At 45.9% G+C, this 23,170-nt stretch overlaps 1 protein-coding gene across 3 annotated transcripts in view; it reads left to right on the forward strand.

Moving 5' to 3' along the window:
- TBX1 (T-box transcription factor 1) overlaps positions 1–19,604 on the forward strand; it is a 44,923-nt gene extending 25,319 nt beyond the window's left edge. For 2 of the 3 annotated variants that reach the window (XM_081842780.1, XM_081842781.1), the window contains 5 exons: positions 600–771; positions 2,819–2,974; positions 10,454–10,521; positions 10,834–10,934; positions 18,722–19,604. In XM_081842780.1, coding sequence (XP_081698906.1) covers positions 600–771; positions 2,819–2,974; positions 10,454–10,521; positions 10,834–10,934; positions 18,722–19,158 — 934 coding nt within the window. In that variant the 3' untranslated portion in view covers positions 19,159–19,604. Of the gene's footprint in view, positions 1–599; positions 772–2,818; positions 2,975–10,453; positions 10,522–10,833; positions 10,935–15,743; positions 15,807–18,721 lie in introns of all 3 variants that reach the window. The other variant, XM_081842779.1, reaches the window with a different exon arrangement.
- Positions 19,605–23,170: the final 3,566 nt, after the last annotated feature.

Below are 23,170 nucleotides of genomic sequence, written 5' to 3' on the forward strand. Positions count from 1 at the left end.
AACCACCATTATATATCGGCAGTTTATAACATCTATCATAAATTAAAGCTCACTGCAGTGGATGTGACCTGTGCCCAAATGCAATACTTACCTATTACCTAGAAGACCTGCTTGTCCCCCACAAGGCTCAAGGCAATGCATGTGGTTTTCCTCCCTGCTCTTCATCTTACCCTCACAACAACCCTTTGAGGTAGGCTACATTGAAAGAGAGAGAGAGGCTCAAGGTTACCCAGGGAGCTTCACGGCAGAGTGGGGACTTGAACCAGGGTCTTGCCTAGTAGGGTCTAACACCATTACACCACACTGCCTCACTTTCTAATCATACTGTTAAAAATGGCACACTATTGTTTTGCTAATTAAAAACACCTAAAATTTTTTGAAGTCCATTGAGACAGGGTGATGCTGATTTCGACAGAGTAAATAAACAACCCGTTCTTTAAATTGGTTGTTTATTTAACCTATCTAAAGATCAGGATGCTTATTTAATGTATCAAAATCGATGTCTTTACAAGTGTTGAATTCGCTGTTGGCAACGTAGATTCACAAATGTAAAACTTAGCATGGTGGCTAACCCATGGCTGGCTTTTCTCCCCATACAGATATGCATTTCACAGTTCCTCCTGGCTGGTAGCTGGCAAGGCAGACCCTGCAACTCCGGGGAGAGTCCATTATCACCCAGATTCCCCGGCTAGGGGAGCCCAGTGGATGAAACAGATTGTCTCCTTTGATAAACTCAAGCTCACTAACAATTTATTGGATGACAATGGACATGTAAGTGTTGTCTTGGAGAGGGCGGAAGCTAACTGGGGAACATGGAACAATATAATAATGGAATGAGTCTTGGGTGTGGGATGGTTCTTGCCGCTGGGTGCTGAGGGGTGCTCTGTATCTGGCACATATCCTGCCAGTAAAAGGGGATCTGCTATAGCTGCCTATAAGGCCACTGACCCAATTTTAAGGTTCTGCTCCTTGCATAAAGGTAAAGGATCTCCTGACCATTAGGTCCAGTCGTGACCGACTCTGGGGTTGCAACGCTCATTTCGCTTTATTGGCCAAGGAAGCCGGTGTACAGCTTCCGGGTCATGTGGCCAGCATGACTAAGCCGCTTCTGGCGAACCAGAGCAGCGCACGGAAACGCCGTTTACCTTCCCACAGGAGCGGTACCTATTTATCTACTTGCACTTTGACATGCTTTTTAACTGCTAGGTGGGCAGGAGCAGGGACTGAGCAACGGGAGCTCACCCCGTTGTGGGGATTCGAACCGCCGACCTTCTGATCGGCAAGTCCTAGGCTCTGTGGTTTAACCCACAGCGCCACCTGCATCCCTACTCCTTGCATACAAAGCCCTAAATGACTCTGGACCAGGAACCCCTCCCCCAACACATTTTACCTTCTGCTTCCCACCCAGCAAGGGCACTACAATCAGCTAATAGAACCCAGTTGGTTATCAGCTCATGGTAACACAGAGGTGGGCTTTTCTACTGCTGACACGAGTGTTGTAGAAACCCCTCCCTGATGAAATATGAGAAGCCCCATCAGCATTGGCATTCTGCTGGCCCCTAGAGACACAGCAGCTTCACAAGTCTCTCACTGAACTGAACTTCTGATTACTTTTTTTTACACTGTTTGCTTTTTAAAATAAACAAAACACACCGTTGCCATGCTTTTTAAACTGCTTGTTTTGTTGCATATTTTACTTGAAGACATTTTGGTGCCCAGACAGGTTGCCTTATTTAATTTACATGAGAACAACTTGCAACCCTGAATGTATTTATTTGAGAATCCAGGCCCTCCGAAATTACGGCAGGCAGAAGCATGGTTCAAAGTGTCCTGGACTTCAGAATGCATAACTTTTTGATGGGTTGCTTCCTTCTTTAGTGGCACCCCATCAAAAAAACTAAGCTAGAAGAGATTGCACACCCTCCAAGCCAGATTAATAAAACATTTCAATCAAAATCATTGGGATTTACTGACTCAAATAAAGAGGCCGTGTGGTCAAAAGGCCTGGTGAGAGAGAGAGAGTTTAGCTAGCATGGGTGTGTAGTACCTATGGTCCAATCACTGCTTCTCAGCCTAGCCTACCTCACAGGGTTGTTGTGGGAGTTAAATGAGGAGGTGGAGAATCATGGGTTCCACCTGGAGCTCCTTGGAAAAAATGTGGAATATTGGCCTGGCATCCGTTGACACAATGAACAAATGATGTTTAGGTAGCCTGGTTCCCAATTGTATAGCGCTTTGTACACCAGCATCATCACCTTGATCTTAACCCAGTAGCTAACTGGCAGCCAGGACAGTTTTCTCAGCAGTGGCATTGATATTCTGCTCCAGATTTCTTTTTTTCATTTTTTTTTTGGGGGGGGGAGACGACAGTGATTTCATTAATAAATCCACCCAAATGATTTACATTGCACACCAGTAGGCCTTGTCGAGTCCTCCTGCAGTCCAGATGGCTCCTCAAAGTTAGGGGTGCACAGATTGACCCCCTCACCCCCAGTCTGCCCCCTCTGTGACGTGGTATACTTCAGCTAGGTAATTTGAAACTCTGTATTTAATGGTCTTATTGGGGCAGGGTATGGACTTTTCAGATGGGAATGTCAATTGCTTCACATACTCCAAAAATGGTAAGAAGCCAACTCTGCTGTGCTGGGGGGGGGGGATTTCCTATCAAGCAGGGGCCCAGACGTCTGCCCCAAAGCCTTGCCCCCGATTGGCACCGCTGTCAGTTTCCTGCGTGGGACCCTTCTTTGCCTCTCTGCGTTCCATCATGGTGTCATAGAATGACTCAGTTATGATCTCCCTTGCTCGTTTTATCATCCAGATCATTTTGAACTCCATGCACAGATACCAGCCCCGCTTCCACGTGGTCTACGTGGATCCTAGGAAAGACAGCGAGAAATACGCGGAAGAGAACTATAAGACTTTTGTCTTCGAGGAGACCCGCTTCACCGCAGTGACCGCCTACCAGAACCATCGGGTGAGTATCTGGAGTTCATTATTGAGACACAAACCTTCCGTCCGGTACTTCATTTATCAGCAAAGGAAAGAAAAGAAAAAGCACCTTTCCCAACCTTCTCTTCGAGCCACATGATGGATGGAGAGACGGAAAAGAGAAGGCAGGAGGGAGGGAGGGAGAGAGAGAGAGAGAGAGAGAGAGAGAGAGAGAGAGAAAGCAAGAAAGAGAGAGAGAGAGACATTGTTAAAAGCAGTCAATCAACTGATATTGGTGTGTTTTTTTTAAAAAAAAACCACCAGCCACAAAACAACTATCCATAAAGTGCTTTAAGGTGACGTGTCCCCAGTTAAATCAGCTCAGATGTGATGATACTACACAGATGAGATCAAACTGGTTGAGATGCAAAAATTGCTTGCAGACCCCTTCGGAAGAAATGTATGAAATGAATTGCATAAGTTGGGTTCCAAAACCAATCTCCCCCTCCCCAAAAAATGCCCAAGGAGGCAAACCTAAAAAGGCACTAAAGGAAATTACATTTGCAACTGCTCTCCAGTTTCTCCTCCTACTCTTACTACTACTATTACTACTATTACTACTTTAATGTATATACAAAACAGGACTCTAAGCAGATATTATGCCCAGCACATTTTGAGTATAATAAGCTCTTCATCCAAGGCAGTTAAGATAATTCAGAAATTATTATTCAATCAGTTTCATAAAATGCAGAGATGTTAACAGTGCCATGCCATATATATATATATATATATATATATATATATATATATATATATACATGCATAATAATAATAATAATACCTGTATTGTCACTGCACCACCTGTGTGCAGTGAAATTAAACGAGCCCCCCCCCATACATTCAGTCTTGTTCGCACTCAGAAGTAAGCCTCATTGAGTTCAGTGGACCTCTGGAACGAATTAAGTACTTAACCCGAGGTACCACTGTATTCAGAAGGAGGAACAGGGGCAGCTATGCTACAAATAAGCCCTATGACAGGAGTTAAAAGGGGTTGGTTTCCCTCTCCCCCCCCCTTTTATTTTGTAGAACTAGGGCATTGCAGGAGGAATATTTGGGATGAATCAGCAAAAGAGCCCCCACCCTTCTATCCAACAGCAGGGTCCTGTGAATGGAATTTCCTCATGCGTCATCTGGATCCAACCCACAGTATATAAACTAATTGGAAATTGTTGTTCTTGTTATATTTTATTTTGTCATCTGCCCTTCACTCGAGTCCCAGGGCTGGTTACAACAATTTAAAAGGCAACAATTAAAAAAATTTCAGTTCAACACATGCACAAAAATAGGGTGGATCCTTTAAAAAAAAAAAAGGCATCTCAGGTATCAAAGGCCGAGGAAAAGACGCGATTTGCAGATTAGCAATGTGGATTAAAAGCAAAATGTATATTCCCACTCACATCAAAAGCAGTAGTGTTTTTGACATAGATCTTGTTGAAGTGACTCACTAAGCAGTAGCTGTGAAAATATGGCCCTAAATAGATTTGTGAAGCAAAAGTGGCCGGTTTGGCACACCTGGAACATTTACCCCCCACCCCCCGGCTTGATCCTAAAGCAAATTAAGACGAGAAAGTCCAAATCTAAAATATTGCAGTGGTAAAACTACAATTCTTAAAGCTTAAAACAGCATTTGTTTGCTGGAAAGATGCAGCTAAATCCCTAAAACCATAATTTGTTCACAAAACAGATTAAAGTCCTAAAGCAAAACGTTCCAGCTTCTTCAGCTGCTCTGATGGCTTTAAGACTTTGATATCTCTGTTTTTTTAGTCACTGCTAATATAGCTATGGATGCATATTTGTCTTACATGTTTCACGTATGTGTCATGCTCCCTAGATAATCCCATGGCTTTGAATGGAGGTCATTGGGAAATATGGCAACTGTGAATTGCTGGATTTTAGTTTAGAAGCACACCGGTCCAATTTAGCAGTGATTTAATAAGAACAGCCGTTAATAACTTCCACCCACAAACCAGTAACAACACAGCGCTTGAACCCAACCAGTTCAGACATCTCCCCAGCGCGCTCGCTTAGATGTTGTTTCTGTTGCACACACTGTAAATATTTCTAGTTACAGGTAGGTAGCCGTGTTGGTCTGCCGTAGTTGAAACAAAATACCAAAATTCCTTCCAGTAGCACCTTAGAGACCAACTAAGTTTGTTATTGGTGTGCATTCTCATACCAATAACAAACTTAGTTGGTCTCTAAGGTGCTACTGGAAGGAACTGTAAATATTGTTAGGATCAGTGATAACCTCTCTCTTTTTTTTTTAATAGATATTTATTGAGATTTTACAAAACAGAAACATAAGTAAGACAGATATACAACAAAAACAGATATATCAAAAAAGAAAAAGAAAAAAACCCAATAAAAACATTTAAAAAAACCAAGAAGAAATCCAATTTTTAACTTCATAGTTCTATAACCCTCTTTCTTGACTTCCTCACATCTCCCTTTTTTGTGTTCCCCTTTACACAATCAAGTTCAGCAAATTCTGACCCTCTTTCAAACCTTGTTTATAATTATATGTTTCAACCTATTATGTCTCCAGTTTTTCTTCTCTTTCCGCATCATTTTTACCTAATCTTTATAACTTAGTCCCTTATACCACTTAATATACATTTGACATAACATTACTCTGGTCTTTTCCCCCTTTCTTTTCCACACTTTTTTGCATACTCCTTTTGACTATGTCACTAATGCCATATTGTCTTTATATCCAACATCTTTTTAACATTCAAACATTTTACAATATTTGTGCAAATAGTCTTTAAACTTCTTCCAGTCCTCTTCCACCGACTCTTCTCCCAGGTCTCGGATTCTGCCAGTCATTTCTGCCATCTCCATGTAGTCTATCACTTGCATCTGCCATTCTTCCAGGGTGGGCAAATCTTGTGTCTTCCAATATTTCAGTGATAACCTCTCTTAAACACAAATCCAGCAAGATTGTTTTCTGCTGTTTTCAGGCTAGGACCTGAACCAATGTATTCAAATGGCAAGAGATTGTGACTAAACATTAGGAATAACTTTCTGACGGTAAGAGCTGTTTGGCAGTGGAACTGATGGCCTCAAAAGGTTGTGGACTCTCCTTCACAGGAGGTTGGATGGCCATCTGCCAGGGATTCTTTAGCTGTGATTCCTGCATTGCGGGGGGGGGGGGGGGCTAGATGCCCCTTCGGGTGCCTCCCAAAATGGCAATACTTTATAGTCCCACCACCAACTCCAAGCTAATTGCACAGACTGTGAGTTGTACCCAACTGTCCTCAGATTAGACTCATGAAAACCAATGGATATAAGTTGGCCATAGCCATGCCTATTATTTGCAATGGGTCTACTCTGAGTAGGATTAGCACTAGGTAAGACCCCATGTCTCTTTCTTGACATTACAGCTCCTGAGTTCATAATCTTAAAACCACCACAACAGGAAACAGCTTATACCACTGACAGATAGGTAGCCGTGTTGGTCTGCCATGGTCAAAACAAAATAAAAAAATTCCTTCCAGTAGCACCTTAAAGACCAACAGAGTTAGTTCTAGGTATGAGCTTTCGTGTGCATGCACACTTCTTCAGATACATGTGTGTATCTGAAGAAGTGTGCATGCACACGAAAGCTCATACCTAGAACTAACTCTGTTGGTCTTTAAGGTGCTACTGGAAGGAATTTTTTTATTTTGTCTTATACCACTGAGTTTAATAAAACTAGACTGTAAAGAAACTTGAATTTGGGTTTATCAAAGTACTACTGTTGAGTCTTTCTACCTATGGGACACGGGTGGTGCTGTGGGTTAAACCACAGAGCCTAGGACTTGCCAATCAGAAGGTTGGCAGTTCGAATCCCCGCAACGGGGTGAGCTCCTGTTGCTCAGCCCCTCTCCTGCCAACCTAGCCCATCAAAATGCAAGTAGATAAATAGGTACCGCTCCAGCGGGAAGGTAAACGGCGTTTCCGTGCGCTGCTCTGGTTCGCCAGAAGCGGCTTAGTCATGCTGGCCACATGACCCGGAAGCTGTCTGTGGACAAACGGTGGCTCCCTCGGCCAATAAAGCGAGATGAGCACCGCAACCCCAGAGTCGGTCACGACTGGACCTAATGGTCAGGGGTCCCTTTACCTTTACTACCTATGAGACTGTGTACAGAAAGATGAGGAGCAACTTCATAATGCCCTAATTCACAGTGTCCCCTTGCAGCGAGGGGAACCATAATAAATGAGAACAGGTTTGAAACTGGATTGTGTTTGCAGTGCAGACAAGCCCATCACCAGAGCTACTGAGAGAAGGATCAGTAATGGACTGTGAGAGCCAGTCCATTGCTTTTTGTTCCACTCAACTCTTTCTACAGGGCTGGCAAAGTCTTCTGGCTGAATAATCTGCATTCAGCTTTTTGAGTCTCAAAGCAAGTTGCGTAGACTGCCTAGGGAGTTGCCCTCCTCCTCCTCTTTCTGCTGCAGCAGTTCATCTGCTAAGCCCGTCCCTTGGTTTCTGAAGGAATTTGATCACCCTGGGAGGCCTTGAAGTATTATCTCCCCCCCCCCCAAGAAGCTGGCAAGGGTTCCATGTTTTGCCTTAAAGAAAACCTCCCACAAAAATGTCCTGAACATCAGTGAGACATCACGGCTTGTATAAACTTAAGCCTCAAGCACTGTCTGAGGTTCTGCAGGAAACACACCACTAAGGTGGTACAAATGCAGTACATAAAAATTGGTAAGGTGAAAAACTCCTCTTGGGAGAGGTGTCTGTTTTATCTGGACTTGCTCTGCTGAACCATAGAAGTCAATATGGCATAAAACATGAGTTGCCTTTCTGAAGTACAGACTAGAATATCGATTCTGGGGTTTCTTGTGTGAGAGATTTGTTTTTTCTATAAATACCCACTTCCTTGCCAAAATAATTATTGATAAGGTCCATAAGCCGTTGGTTTAACTGATAATCAGCCAATGAACACATTAACTGCCCCATAGGTACCTTGAATCTGAGAATCTCATTTTAAATGGCCATCCCATTCCAACCATTAATGGATTAGCTGCCTGTATTGCTTAGTTAGGAGGAAAAACTCAAGCTTCACCCATTTTCCCTATATGGAAGCGTTTTCTTTGTAAAGAAATCAGGATGTGTAAAACAGTATCAAGACAGTTGGGCTGAATATCTACTCTTTGTCACTGCAGCATCACACAGGGTTACAACTGATGACACACAGTGTCACCATGAATCCTGCACATCAACACTTTGCTGACAATCCTAAAGCATGCTTGCCTGGGAGCAAGCCCTACTGAACACAGTGGGACTTACTTCTGAGAGAACATTCACAGGATTGCTCTGTTGTGCTGCAATCCCATACGTATGAACCCACAGAACTCGGTGGGACTTACTTCTGAGCAGGCGTGTACAGGACCACACAGCTGGAAGTCCCTCTGAATCCGTGGGTCCAATCTGATCTGCAAATGTGACAATTTGTGTGTGTGTGTGTGTGTGTGTGTAAACCTGTATTGCTGCTGATAGTCTTTTTGTTTATGACTCGATTCTAAGAAACAAGAGTAGTATTACTTATACTGCTAAAGAATATGGAATTCTGGGCCTGTAAATTTTCATTACCCGCCTAAAAAGAATAAGATCAGAAGTGAAGCAGGTGGGGGGTGGGCAGAGGGGGAGAGGTTCCGCAACTGCTGTTCTGACAACATCTGAAAATAACCTTCATGGCAGCCAAGTGCGGTGCCTTTAAGAGACTTCTCTGCCCCCCACCTCCCGACTGGCATTTATCTGATGGCTTGGGACAGCTGCTCCTTCTCTTCTGCTTTCTATCAGTTTGACCTCTAAGGCTGGAACTGTCACTGAGGGGCTTAAAGTTTGTTTTTCAACCCATTCCGGAAACTCACAATCACATACTTTATCCTTGGATTCGCTTAAATATGGGGGGTGGGGGTGGGGGTGGAAGGGGGTGGGGAGAGAGAATGCCCTGTCTTTCTCCCTGGTGAATGAAACAAATACATGATTGCTCTTGTGGTGATGGGATGGTTTGGCAGAGGAGGGAGGTGGGGGGAGGCATATGAAGTGACGTCTTCTTTCAAGTTTATTTGCATTTCAGACAGATCAATGTATGTTGGGGGGTGGGGGTGGGTCTGCCTTTCCCTGGTGCCCCAAATTAGTGTTAGCACAGAATACAGTTTTGCATCTGGGAGCAGCCATGTGGTTGAACTTCCAAGGCATAGAGGGAGAGAGAGAAATTCGCCTGTAACAATTTTCGAAACATCCCTGGTGCCACGACCAAAAAGGGGACCCAGTATTAGGAATGGGGGAGAAATGTGATTCGGTTCACATTCAAAAGCTAACTTAATTATGACACACACACGAAAGAAAAATGAATCACGTACGTATAGCTCAGAAGAATATATTACAATAAGAAAACAAGGATTTATTGCAACACATGACAGAATCTGATTCCCTCGCATTATTTCGATCTGTGTCTGTATGATATTCCATATTTCTGCTGCGGTTGTCCTTCCTTCCTTCCTTCCTTCCTTCCTTCCTTCCTTCCTTCCTCCTCCTCCTCCTCCGTCTTCGTCTTCGTCTTTGTCTTCGTCTTCGTCTTCGTCTTCCTCATGTCAAATTCTTTTTTTTAAAAAAACACCCAACTCGTTTTTTCTGGTGTCCCTGCCTTGCTGGTGCCCATATCACATGCATAGACTGCTTATTGGGTAATTCAGCACCGTACATTCCCCTCCCAATCCTGGACAGACAGACGGACACACACACACCACAGACATGCTGTACTTGGTGTGCTGTACATCTCTAGGCTGCAACAATACAGCCATAGCTAAAAGTGTTTAAATCCCATTAGTTGGAGCAAGATGCATATGTGCTCAGCTCTCTGGCATGAAACCCAATGTGGATTTCAAGTGCTTAATGTGCCCTGGTCATACCAGACTGGGGTGGATCCTATTCAGTGTTCTCTCCTAAAAGGTACAAAAACATTTTATTTAGGAGTGAAGAAGGAAAACCATGCTATGATCAAAATGTGCTCAGAATAAAGGGAGCTGCAAATAAATGAACCCTATGTACTTTCTGAGTGTTAGTTCTTTGAGCGGGTTTTGTGCCCAGCATTCAGCCAGTTTCACTGAGGGAGCTGACAGTGGCTCATAAATAGCTTTGCATACAGAAGGTCCCTGGGTCAATTCCTTGCATATTCAGTGTAAAACAGAAGTGGGAAACCCATGATCCTACTGAGGATGCTGGTATGGACTACAACTCCCATCATCCCTGATCATTGACCATGCTAGATTGGGCTGATGGAAACTGGAGTCCAACATGTTCCTCATCCCTGACTTTATGGTGTGGCATGCTTTGGAACAATTGATATAGGATAAAACAGAGCAACTTGCCCTCTCAAGGGCCTGGGGATTCCACCCTCTTGGTTAGTATGACATTGTTGTTCCTTAATGGCTCTTGACGTCTTTCCTTTCCTTGAATCTCTCTCTTCAGATAACCCAGCTAAAGATTGCCAGCAACCCTTTTGCAAAAGGATTCCGGGACTGTGATCCAGAAGACTGGTAAGGATGTTTTTCTTCACTTCCTCTGCTAAGGTCCTGGTTCATCCTAGGTTTGGATTCAAACATGTCCCTGGTGTAGAGAGCAAGGGAAGATGGAGCTGGAGTCCATTTGGAGCGCTACCTCAACTTCAAGGGAAATCAGGGATGCTGAGATTTGGGAAGCCTTATTTAGATTGTGTCTTGGAGAATTGGGTTGGTTGCTTGGCTGGCTGGACTGATTATCCACATAACGTCTTGCTGTGTGTATTCATTATTCAGAGCCCATTATTCCTTTGAAAAGTCTAAACTCTGTCCACTCTTTTCCCACATTAGGCCCAGGAATCACCGGCCCGGAGCCCTGCCTCTCATGAGTGCTTTTGCCAGATCTAGAAATCCAGTATCTTCCCCTGTGCACCAGAATGGGACCGAGAAAGGTGAGTCTTTGTCACAATGGTAGAAAACCTCCTGCATTCAGGGCAGCTGTGGCTTGTTATGGTTGATTTAAAAACTCAACCTAAGAACAGAGAAGGTCCATAGCTCAGTAGTAGGCTGACAGCTTTGTATGTAGAAGGTCCAACCAGGTAGATCTGGGAATATCCCTGGCCTGAAATCCCAATGGCCTACTGCAGGTTCATGTAGACAGTACTGAGCTAGGTGGACCAATGTTCTGATAGCAAACAGTTTCCCATGTTCCTCCTAATGTAAGAGCAGCCCCTGCTTGGATTAGCCCCCCATTTAGTTATTGCAGTGGCTAAACAGATGCACCATGGGAAGCCAGCAAGCGGGAAATGAGTACAGTAGTCTTCTCCTTGCTTTTGAATGATTCCCAGCAACCGGTATTCATAGAAGAGGCCGAGATTATCAATTGCTACTAGCCATGGCGGATATACACATCGCTGCCTCCAAGTATACTAGCCACTGGGGAACAACTGCAGGAGAGGGTGAATGCCATCATGTTCTGATTGTGGGGTTCTTGGGTGAATCTGGCTGGCTCACTGAGAAAGAAAAAAAAGACTGGACTAGACAGACCTTTAGTCTGAATGCAGCAAGGCTTTGGACAAATTCCAGTGAAATGGTTGTGATAAGATGCAGTCCCAGGACATCTGGGAGAACATCCCAGGAGCCATAGAGGTTGGATGGTCATCTGTCATGGATGCTTTAGCTGAGATTCCTGCCTTTGCAGAAGGTTGGATGAGATGAACCTCAGGGTCCCGGCCAACTCTACAGTTCTATGATTCTATATCAGGTTCTCTCTCCAGCACCATGCAAGGTTAGGCCAAGGAAATTTGTTGCCTGATGTGAAGGACAATATCAAACCCACTTCCCCAATTCCACTTTATAGACTGAAAGCTGAATCTTCAATGTAGGCAACAGGACATTGTCTACTGCAACAGAAGGCAGCACGTTAACTTAGCAGGTGTAGGACTTGCCATGCTTGGCACACACAACAGTGTCCTCCAACACCTCCTCACTGCTCCCTGAGCCCTGGCATCTGCTCCCTGAAGCATCCACCTCACAGGAAGCTGCCTTATAATGAGCCAAACCACTGGTCCATCGAGCTCAGAATTACTACACTGCCTGGCAGTGGGTCTCTCCCAGCCCTCCCTGGAGATGCCATGGATTGAGTCTGGGACAGGTCAGACTATTTGTTCATCTAGCCCTAGACTGTCTGCTCTCACTGGCAGTGGCTCTTTGGGGTTTCAGGCATAGAGATCTTTCCCATCATTTGCTACCTGAGATCCTTTTTTAACTGGGACCTTCTGCAAGCAAAGTGCCTGCTCCATCCAGGGGCGAACTAAGGCATCGTGACACCCGGGGCAGGGTGTCGCTACATAGGGCATATGTGCGGCGTTGCTACGTATGATGCATGCGGTGTACGTAGCGCCATAGCACATGTGCTGTACTTAGCGGTTTGCCAGTGGCACTGCTCCAGCGCCATATGGATGGTGCCGGGATCCTCTGCTCACAGCTGCAGCTGCAAACGGAGGATTCTCCACATGGGTGGTGGCACGATGGATGCTCACGCCGCCACGGGGTGCCTTCTTGTCACCCCCGCAGACATCTGTGTTTCAAAGAGAACGTCAGCAATGTCTAGGCAACACGATGACCATGTACATACGCAATAGACAATCTTTATAGAATTCCTTCAAACCACAACAAGTACAAAATGAAATTTTTAGTCTCAAAGTCTCTGAAAATCTTTAAATGAAGCGAGGTACCAGGCTTTGTACGATGAGAGACAAGCTGTGAAGCTTTGTGTATTCAGCAAATATGATGTCCAACACTGAACAGTGATTCCGGATATTGACTACTGTTTCATAGAATTCACAGCTTGTCTTTCATCGTACAAAGCCTGGTACCTCGCTTCATTTAAAGATTTTAAAAGACTTTGAGTCTAAAGATTTCATTTTGTACTTGTTGTGGTTTGAAGGAATTCTATAAAGATTGTCTATAGCATATGCACATGGTCATTGTGTTGCCTAGACATTGCTGACCCCTGAAGACATGGCACCCGGAGCACACCGCCCTACCCCCCACTCCCATTGCGACGCCACTGGCTCCATCACTGAGCTTTGGCCCTTCCCCAGATTCCCAACTGCCCACAGCAGAGGCAAATGTGCGCCCCTACCTGGAGAGGCTGGGGATTAAACGTGGGGCCTTCTGCAGGCAAAGCATATGCTCTTCCTCTGAGCTGTGACCCTTCTCCCCATAGAAAAAGAGGATATCTCACTCTTCCTGATGGTAGGGCCAATAATGGGTAAATGTGGGAAGAGTCGTTCAAGCGCTGCAAGTCACTTCGTTGGAACAAGGGATGGCCATAGTAAGAGTTAGGGATTCCACCCTCCACACGAAGCTCTAAGTGTGCGCTTGGCTTTAAGTGGTGCGATGCAAAGGAGCCTTAAATTAAATGTGATTAACAGCCAGATCCGCTGACTAGTCGAGGCACAGTGCCTGGAGATTTGCCAGTCTGGTTTATAGTCTTACAAGAAAAACATCTTGCTCACAAAAGAGAAAGCGTCTGAGTTACTAGCAGAGCTTCAGCGGGAGGAAGCTTCTACTTCTTTATTTCCCTTCTGCTGGCTGATCTGGTTATTCTTCTGGAGTTTTGCTGCTAATGCCCATGGCTGCAGAAACCACCCCAAGCGCTTACTTGCTCAGGTGGCAAACTTCACAATAGGCTGTTTATCCTATTTAAGCAAGTGGGGCTCACTGCCTCTTCCTCAATCCAGTAGTTTCTATCCAGTGGCCTCAATGCGCCTGATAAAAACAGGTTTCCACAAGCAAAGCTTTCTGTATTAGGTGCACAGAATTCTTCTGCTCTGCAGGGATGAGAGACCACTATCAAAAAATGCTGGAAAGGGGAACCAGGCTCTCGAGCAGGAGGTGAATGAATCTGGATCACACCCTCCCTCCACCTGCCTTCTGGAGTCCCATTCCAAATCGCCCTCCCTCACTCCAGCCTCTGCGATTTACGCTTTAAAAGCCAGCCACAGAGTTGCCAATTGCATGGAGGGCCTCGTGCATTTAGTTCAAGCCTTTGGGGAGAACGACTCAAAGACCTGCTGAATTGCAATTTAAAAGGGGAGGTCTGGGAGGGCACCTGAACACATAACCCATACTGCCCTGGGATTCTAGTGGTTGATATATTGTCCCTGTGTGCCTGAGCAAAACATTTCAGAGTTCCCTTTAAGTACAGAACTATGGAATGCCCTGCAAACAGAGACTCTCCAGGCACCTTCAACCTTCAAATGCCTGCAAAAAACTTTTTTGCTATTCCCACCAGGCTTACGCAGACAATTAAGAGCACATCTTAATTCCATGATAGTTAGCTGAATGATAGTTGGTCTCTAATTTTAAATTTGTTGTGCGTTTTCATTATACAGTGGTACCTCAGGTTACATATGCTTCAGGTTACATATGCTTCAGGTTACAGACTCCACTAACCCAGAAATAGTACCTCAGGTTAAGAACTTTGCTTCAGGATGAGAACAGAAATCGTGCTCTGGTGGTGCGGTGGCAGCAGGAGGCCCCATTGGCTAAAGTGGTGCTTCAGGTTAAGAACAGTTTCAGGTTAAGAACGGACCTCTGGAATGAATTAAGTAATTAACCCGAGGTACCACTGTACATAGATATTTTCGTAAACCACTTTGATGTCTTCTTATGATATAACAAATAAATAAATAAATATTCCCTGGATGTCAATGATCCTCTCAATTTTAGACAGAGTCCAGAGGGTGGGGAATTGTGGTTTATAAAATATTTATATCAGGTATGATGAATACTTTAATCTGGAGCCAGTCGCGACTGTGTTATTTGCACCGTGTAAGGCCTTAACAGGGCAATCCAAGGAACGGCAGTTCAGAAGTCTGAGATTTTCATTTACCTGGGGGCAAGTCCCATTGAACCCGATAAAGCTTACTTCTGAGTAGGCATGTACAGGATACAGTGCAACTATCTGAATTTGGGTGGATTTGATTTTGGCTATTAATTAGTATTTTTTTTAAAAAAAATGTGCATAGAACAAATTAGTTGGTTTGATATTATTATTTATTAGATGCATGTAACCAACCATTGTTAAATGTTCCCTGCGTAGTTGACAAACAAAATGTCAACAGTTTTATGTAAAGGATAAGTGCAATGCCATCATTATTTTCATAAACCTACAATGATGCCCGAAGAAACAATTGTTAATTCAAAAACGAGAATCTGAAGTTTGATTCAACCAAATCACATATTTTAACGACATGTCATATATGTTCTCAAATACAAAGCAAAAAGTTCACATTATGTCATCAAATGACAAACACAGCAAAACCAAACCTAATCAAAACTTAACATCTAACAATATAAATATTTAATGGTAATGTATAAACACATATTTAATTGTGAAATTGAAGGATGTTGCTCAAAGGCAGACTCTGTTCCAGTGCAGTCTATACATGTGTACTCCAAATAAAGCCCATTGAATTCAATGGAATATTATCAGATAAGTATGCATAGAAGTGCATAAGCAACTCAGAGTAATGGCAAGGAGAGTCGTGGCATGTTAAAGATGAACAGAAGTCGTTATGGCATTCACTTTCATGGGCTAGAGTCCACTTCATTGGATGCAGGTGAAAATATATGTCTGTTTGTCTGTATACATAAACACATACTGTCCTGCATCCGATATATAAAGATAAGAACATTTATTGGCATCTATTGAATTTTGGCCCCTCCAATTTTATGTCTTAAATTTGCAGACCAATCCTATGTGTGTGTACCCACAAGTAAGTCCTTCTGTGTTCAATGGGACCTACTTCCAAGTAAGTATCTACAGCTTGCAGCTGTGCAACCTGATTCTATACATATTTTACTCAGAATTAAGTCCCATTATACCTGATGGAAGGGACGCGGGTGGCGCTGTGGTCTAAACCACAGAGCCTAGGGCTTGCTGATCGGAAGGTCAGCGGTTCGAATCCCCGCGGCGGGTTGAGCTCCCATTGTTCGATCCCTGCTCCTGCCCACCTAGCAGTTCAAAGGCACATCAAGTACAAGTAGATAAATAGGTACCACTATGGCGGGAAGGTAAACGGTGTTTCCATGCACTGCTCTGGTTCGCCAGAAGCGGCTTAGTCATGCTGGCCACATGACCTAGAAGCTGTACGCCGGCTCCCTCGGCCTATAGAGCGAGATGAGTGCCGCAACCCCAGAGTCGTCCGCGACTGGACCTAACGGTCAGAGGTACCTTTACCTTTACACTTAGAGGGGCTTACTCCCCAGTAAGAGTGCACAGGGTTGCAGCCTTAAGGGTTTTTTTTCTTTTCTGTTTTGCCTTGACTTTTCAAAAGTTGCACCAGCTTTTCCATTTACTGCTGCACCCCAGACTCTTTTGCCCCATTTCTTTAATTATGGCAAAAGCTTCTTCGTGGCCGTTTCTGACCTTAGATGCATTATATAAAATTGTATGCTGTATGAGCATGCACACGCACTTGAGTTTTGAAATGTTCAAAAATAATTATAATGATAAACATAAATCCCAGGGAAACAACATAAACCAGAGGATAGAATATTTGTTTTACTTCCAGATCGCCTGCCTATGATGCTGAAACATAAAATTAGTTAGGGATTTGTTTTGCTTGGCTTCTCTTTAACCTCTGAGGCTTTCACTCTCCTCAACAATCACCTGAGCAGAGCCTTTTCCATGCTCCTCTTCTTGTTCTTTAAACCAAAAGAGAAGGAGCAAGAAAACACAACCGCCAGTAGTTGTATTTAGCCTCTTGCAGGACCCCCCCTAGCAAACCCATTAGGCACCTCTATTTGATTCCTTTTCCATTACCCAGAGTAAACAGTTGCGCAGAGAATCTTGGGGGTGGGGGCCTTTCCTCCCTCCCCCCAGCACACTCCAGGCCTATTAAAATAAAGAGAAGTCTCTATTTGTTTAGTGTTATACAATTGCAAAAATTTCAAGCGTGTGCAAACTTGTCACTCAACTCAGCTCTATTTATCACAGTCAGAATGCCTTGTCCCAAGAGCACAGATTTCTGCTGAACACAATGTTAAACACTTCATTTGAGCGGGGTGGGGGGTGGGAGCTGCTATCCCTGGCATTCCTCCTCTCCCTTCTGTTAACTTAAGATCGTTGAGCTAAGAAAAAACAACAACACACTCACACACACACACAAAAAGGGCTGTCCTTTTGTTTAAGAAACGTGGTCGCACGGAACAGAGCAGCGTCTCAGTAGGTGTAGGTGTGCAGAAGCTATTTCTAAAGCTTCACCAAGAGCTTAGTAGAACATGCAAACCAATCAATCAAAATCTCAGTCTCCTCCTTTAATCATCCAGAAATAATAACTGCACTCCTTGGTTCAGAACCCTCCTCTCCCCCAAGCTTCTACAAAACAGGTGGTCACAATCTCTGGTTTAGCATTGTGTCTGAACCAGGAAGGTCCCACGGCTCCCAGTGGGAGACCACCTGCGTTACAGGCAGAAGGCTCCAGGTAGGATTGGAAATTCCCCTGCCTGAAACCCTGGAAAGCTGCTGCCAGTCAGTGTAGACAGTACTGAGGGACCAATTGGTGCTGCTCAGCATGAGGTAGCTTCCCACGTTCCTTCAGTAGTGGTTTGTTTTCCTCCAGCAAACCATGACCAGTAGCAAACCGCTTCTGTTTGTAAAAGCGCATCTTATCCTCAATCTCTCCACCGCACCCCATTTAGCACTGGGGACAGGGCATGTCTCTGGGGTGTCTTGGAGTGCTTTGAGTGTCTGGGCCCACAACTCCAAGAAAAGGAGTGGGACCATAGGTTGGCATTGTTAGGTGCTTGCAGAGGTCCCACTGCCCAGTGAGGGGGCTGCTGTCATTCGATGTAGTCTCTTCCTTGCTGATGTGGCCTGTTTATGTGTCCCCTCTAAGCAAGCGAGGAGCGATCAAAGTGGGAATATGTAGGAGACTCTTTCGCATGTAATGTCTCTTCCTTCCAAGTCAGGGGTGATGGAGGTTATGCTCCACCTTCACAGCTGGAGGCAATGTACTTCCAAATACCAGTTGCTAGAAACCACAGGAGGCTGGGGAAAGTCTCGCTTGTGGGTTTCTGGTGAACATCTGGTTGGCCACTGTGAGAACAGGATACTGGACTAGATGGGCCACACTGGCCTGATCCACCAGAACTGCTCTTACATTCTTAAGGATATTGGCAAATCAATGGCTATCAATGGCTGCTCACCATCATGGCTATGTTCTACATGTGTTCCGCTTGTTCTATGTCCAGCTTGATCTGGCAGGACTCCTCTTCTGGTGTCAAAACGGCCTAGAAGCCAAAGCACCTGGGGCAACCATACACCTTATTTTCTAATGACGTTGCTTGACAAAAGGTCAGAACTGGGTGCCTCCGCCATATTGTCCAAGCCTTTCTCTACCACTTGCTGGTAACCACAGGCATCTTGTGCTTGAATCCTGCTTGCTGCTTTCCCATCTGGTTGGCCACTGTGAGAACAGGACGCCAGACTGGATGGGCTGCTGGCCTGATCCAGTAGGTTATGTTCTTATCTGCAGCGGCGCATGTTTGCACTACAAAGGCTAAAACTATATTGGTTTGAGTTACCTGGCTTCACTCTGGAGTGATGGGTCCCCTCTCTAGAGGTTAGATGGACACCTGGAGGTGACCTGGAGTTTCCAAGCTCCCTGCCAGCCAACTGACTCTTGTGCTTTTCTCCCCCCTTCTTCTTTGGTGCCCCCTGCAGATGTGGCGGAGAGTCGTCGGGAATACGAGAGGGACGCAGCCGGCGGGACGCCACTCCATGCAGATCCTGCTCACCAGCAGCTCATGTCCCGAGTGTTGAGCCCGGCACTCCCTGTGCCTGGTGGAGGGGGTCTAGTCCCCCTCACCAGCCCGGCAGGGAGCCGGCCCAGCCCCCCACACCACGAACTGCGGCTGGAGCCATCCACTTCGGAGCCCCTCCACCACCACCCCTACAAGCACCCGGTCTCTGCCTACGACCATTACCTGGGGGCAAAGAGCAGGCCAGCCCCCTACCCTTTGCCCAGCATCCGGGGACACAGTTACCACCACCATCACCACCACATGAATTCGGCGGCTGCCGCTGCAGCGGCTGCCGCTGCGGCCAACATGTATTCCACCGCAGGAGCTCCCACCAGCTATGACTATGGACCAAGATAACCTTTGAGACGCAAGGTCCTCTAGCTTATATGACTGGCTATCTGCATGGGTTTGAACGGCTCAGTAGCATACGTTTTCAGAGAGCACTATCTTGTCGAAAGAACATCCCCTTGTCTCGCCTCCCCACAAAAAAACAACAACCCTTCCCTGTTTCCACGAGGGGTCCTTTGTCTCTTGCACACGCTTTCTACTCATCCCTTCTTGCAACGTTGGAATCGTCCTTCATGACTTGGTTTCCTTCCTCGTCCTGGAGGAGGAAATGATCAGTCTCTTGACATGCGTGATGGATGGATGGAGGTTGGGACTTTACTCGGAGCATTTTGCACCGCCTGCCGCCCTGCTTGGAGGGCACCACCGTTCTCGTCCGTCCCGACACAGTGATTGGCAGCTGCACTTTCCTCCCCTCCTCCCTTTGCTTTATAAATGAAGCCATATGTTGTTCTGTTGCCCTCGCTGCTGTCATCATAATAACCTTTTAGTGTTTATGCAGTTGTTTACCTGCTCAGAGTGCTTGCTGAATGCTACTTGTAGCACTGCCACAGTGCAGGTAGGTCAGGTGATCATGCCGATACAGCTGTGGACCTAAAGCGTGAGCATCAGAACAGCTCGATTTTTATTTTTGCCTGAATTTTAGCTTGCCTACCTTACCGCTCTAAGGTAGGTGACAAGCTTTATCTGTCAGCTGTTATAGGTAGATGGCAGACTTCCCCAACCTGGTGCTCTCTAAGTGATTTGGACTACAACTCCCATCAGCCTTGGCACGGACAGGAGAATTAGTCCAGGACATCTGGAGGGCATTGGCTTGGGGAAGGCAGGTGCAAATCCATTAGTCAGTGTAACGGTGGGGAAGGACCATGATTCAGTACAGAAGACCATGATTCAGTACAGATCAGAGGGCAGATTATGGGGAAAGCCTCTACCTCCGAGACCCTGGTGAGCTGCTGCTGGTCAGTCTAGACCAGGCATGGCCAAACTTGGCCCTCCAGCTGTTTTGGGACTACAATTCCCATCATCCCTGACCACTGGTCCTGTTAGCTAGGGATGATGGGAGTTGTAGTCCCAAAACAGCTGGAAGGCCGAGTTTGGCCATGCCTGGTGTAGACAATGCTGGCATACATGGGCAAATAGTTGGTCATGGTCCAGGACCTTTCTGTTGCAGGCAGAGTACTGGTGTGCAGTGGGCCTGCATATCCCACAGGTGAGTTGAGCATCTGTGGACCTTGGGTGGAATTCAGTGTCACACTAAGATGACCGTTCCGTCAGTACAATGACTTCTGCTTTTGCTGGATGGAGCAATCTCCCCTCTCGTCCCCTCACATTGTGCTCTGGGGTATTCTCCCAATCCCCCTGAGCAGATTTGATTGGGGGGCGGGCGTACAAGAGCAGGAAAGGATGGGGAAAGTCCCATTTCACTAGTGGGTCCCCAGATGTTGTTGGACTACAACTCCCATCATGCCTAGCCAGCATGACCAGTGGCCAGGGATGATGGGATTTGTAGTCCAACAACATCTGGGGACCCACAGCTTGAGAACCGCTGCACTAGTGGGACTCATTGTGCTGGCTACCACTAGTGCAAAAATGTAGCTGGATCAGGCCCCTTGCAGCTGGCATGGCAGTTTTAAAGTGCTTGCTGTTCTGGCATGTGTCTGGTTTCAACACCAAGAGTGGCCTCTATTTGTCATCTGTTGCACGGGCCCTGAATGCTCATGGTACCATTTGTTGGAGACGTCAGGAGGGGAGAGCTCTCTTGTGCTCGGATCCTGCTTGGGAGTTTCCCATGGGCATCTGGTCGGTCACTGTGAGAACAGAATGCATCTCAACCCATTCAACCACAGTCCCAAACCATACATAGGTTTGTATCCAGCACTAGTCCTAGTGAGAGTAAACTCGCTGAAATCAATGGGCATGGCTAGCTTGGGCCCATTGATTCCGGTGGGCCTTCTCTGAGTAGGACCAGCATTGGATACAGCCCAGGGAGCCCTTGGAGTGGCACAGCTGAGACCACCAGAAGCAGTTCTGTGATACATACTCACAGGGTTTCCAGTGTATGCAAAGGTGGGTTTCTTCTGTAAGGTCCATCGGAATCATTGCATGCCTATGCAAAAGGGGTGCTATGTTGAGACTTTCAGAACTGCCAGTATTTTTTAATTATGTGCACAGTTTTTTGCCAGGCTTAGGGCAGCGCTGGGACTGATGATTATGCATCAAGATGGTGTGAAATTGCAGTAGCTACTAGTTCTGATTTTGTCCATGTGGAAGTATCCTTAGAAGTCTGCAGTTTAAGGTTTTTGGCTCAGTGGGAGAGCATCTGTCTTTGCATAGAAAAGGTCCTCGGTATCTCCGAGTAAAGCTGGGTACGTCCTCTGCTTGAAACCTCAGAGAGCCCCTGCCAGTCAGTGTAGACAATACTGAGCTAGATGGACCTGATGACTCAGTATAAGGAAGCTTGTTTTGTTTGTTTAGTCGTTCAGTCGTGTCCGACTCTTCGTGACCCCCTGGACCAGAGCACGCCAGGCACTCCTGTCTTCCACTGCCTCCCGCAGTTTGGTCAAACTCATGCTGGTAGCTTCGAGAACACTATCCAACCATCTCGTCCTCTGTCGTCCCCTTCCCTTGTGCTCTCCATCTTTCCCAACATCAGGGTCTTTTCCAGGGAGTCTTCTCTTCTCATGAGGTGGCCAAAGTCTTGGAGCCTCAGCTTCAGGATCTGTCCTTCCAGTGAGCGCTCAGGGCTGATTTCCTGAAGAATGAATAGGGTTGATCTTCTTGCAGCCCATGGGACTCTCAAGAGTCTCCTCCAGCACCATAATTCAAAAGCATCAATTCTTCGGTGATCAGCCTTCTTTATGGTCCAGCTCTCACTTCCATACATCTGTCCGAGTCCTAGGCAATACTAATTGCCTAGATCAGGTATCGCCAACCTTTTCAGATCCAGGATCCACTTTTAACCCAAATGTACAATTGGTGGTTGTGCTCCTGTTGTGACCCACATGGGATCAGGCTGGCACCCAATAGTGGGTCCCCATCCACTAGCTGAAGATAAGTGGCATAGATGGACCTAGATGGACCTAGAGCTTCCTTTGAATGGCAGAGAGCAGGTACATGTGCTGGCCGCATCATGAATTGTGTAAGCTGGATATTGCGCTCATGCAAATGGGTGTAAGCTTTATATACAACACCTCCATCTTTGCTGGTGAACAGATAGAGAGAAGGAGTTGGACTAAATCACACAAATGCTAACATCTCCTTTGTTACCATTTGTGTGCAGTGGTTGTCAGGCTTGTCCTGAGCTGTGGGGCTAACCCCCTACTGCTTGACACCAGAGGCTATCTCTGGGTTGTCTGTTGTTGTTTAGTCATTTAGTCGTGTCCGACTCTTCGTGACCCCATGGACCAGAGTACGCCAGGCACTCCTGTCTTCCACTGTCTCCCGCAGTTTGGTCAGACTCATGTTTGTAGCTTCAAGAACACTGTCCAACCATCTCGTCCTCTGCCGTCCCCTTCTTCTTGTGCTCTCAATCTTTCCCAACATCAGGGTCTTTTCCAGGGAGTCTTCTCTTCTCATGAGGTGGCCAAAGTATTGGAGCCTCAGCTTCACGATCTGTCCTTCCAGTGAGCACTCAGGGCTGATTTCCTTCAGAATGGATAGGTTTGATCTTCTTGCAGTCCATGGGACTCTCAAGAGTCTCCTCCAGCACCATAATTCAAAAGCATCAATTCTTCGGCGATCAGCCTTCTTTATGGTCCAGCTCTCACTTCCATACATCACTACTGGGAAAACCATGGCTGGGTTGTCTAGATATTTTATTTTGACACACTTGTCACACGAACCAGAGAAGTTACACAAGTGTGTGGGGGCACATGCACACATTTGATCTCCTTGCAGCGTGTCGGCTAGTTTGGGCAGAAGGGCAGGCTGTAAATGTAATTAACTGACCCCTGCCCCCCTAAAGTGGTACTCACGACTGAATAGCCTAGGTTGTGCTTCTTTCCCCAAAGGCAATTTTTAGACA

The sequence above is a fragment of the Podarcis erhardii genome (genome assembly GCF_964252035.2).
Source record: "Podarcis erhardii genome assembly, chromosome: 15".
Classification (NCBI taxonomy): Eukaryota; Metazoa; Chordata; class Lepidosauria; order Squamata; family Lacertidae; genus Podarcis; species Podarcis erhardii.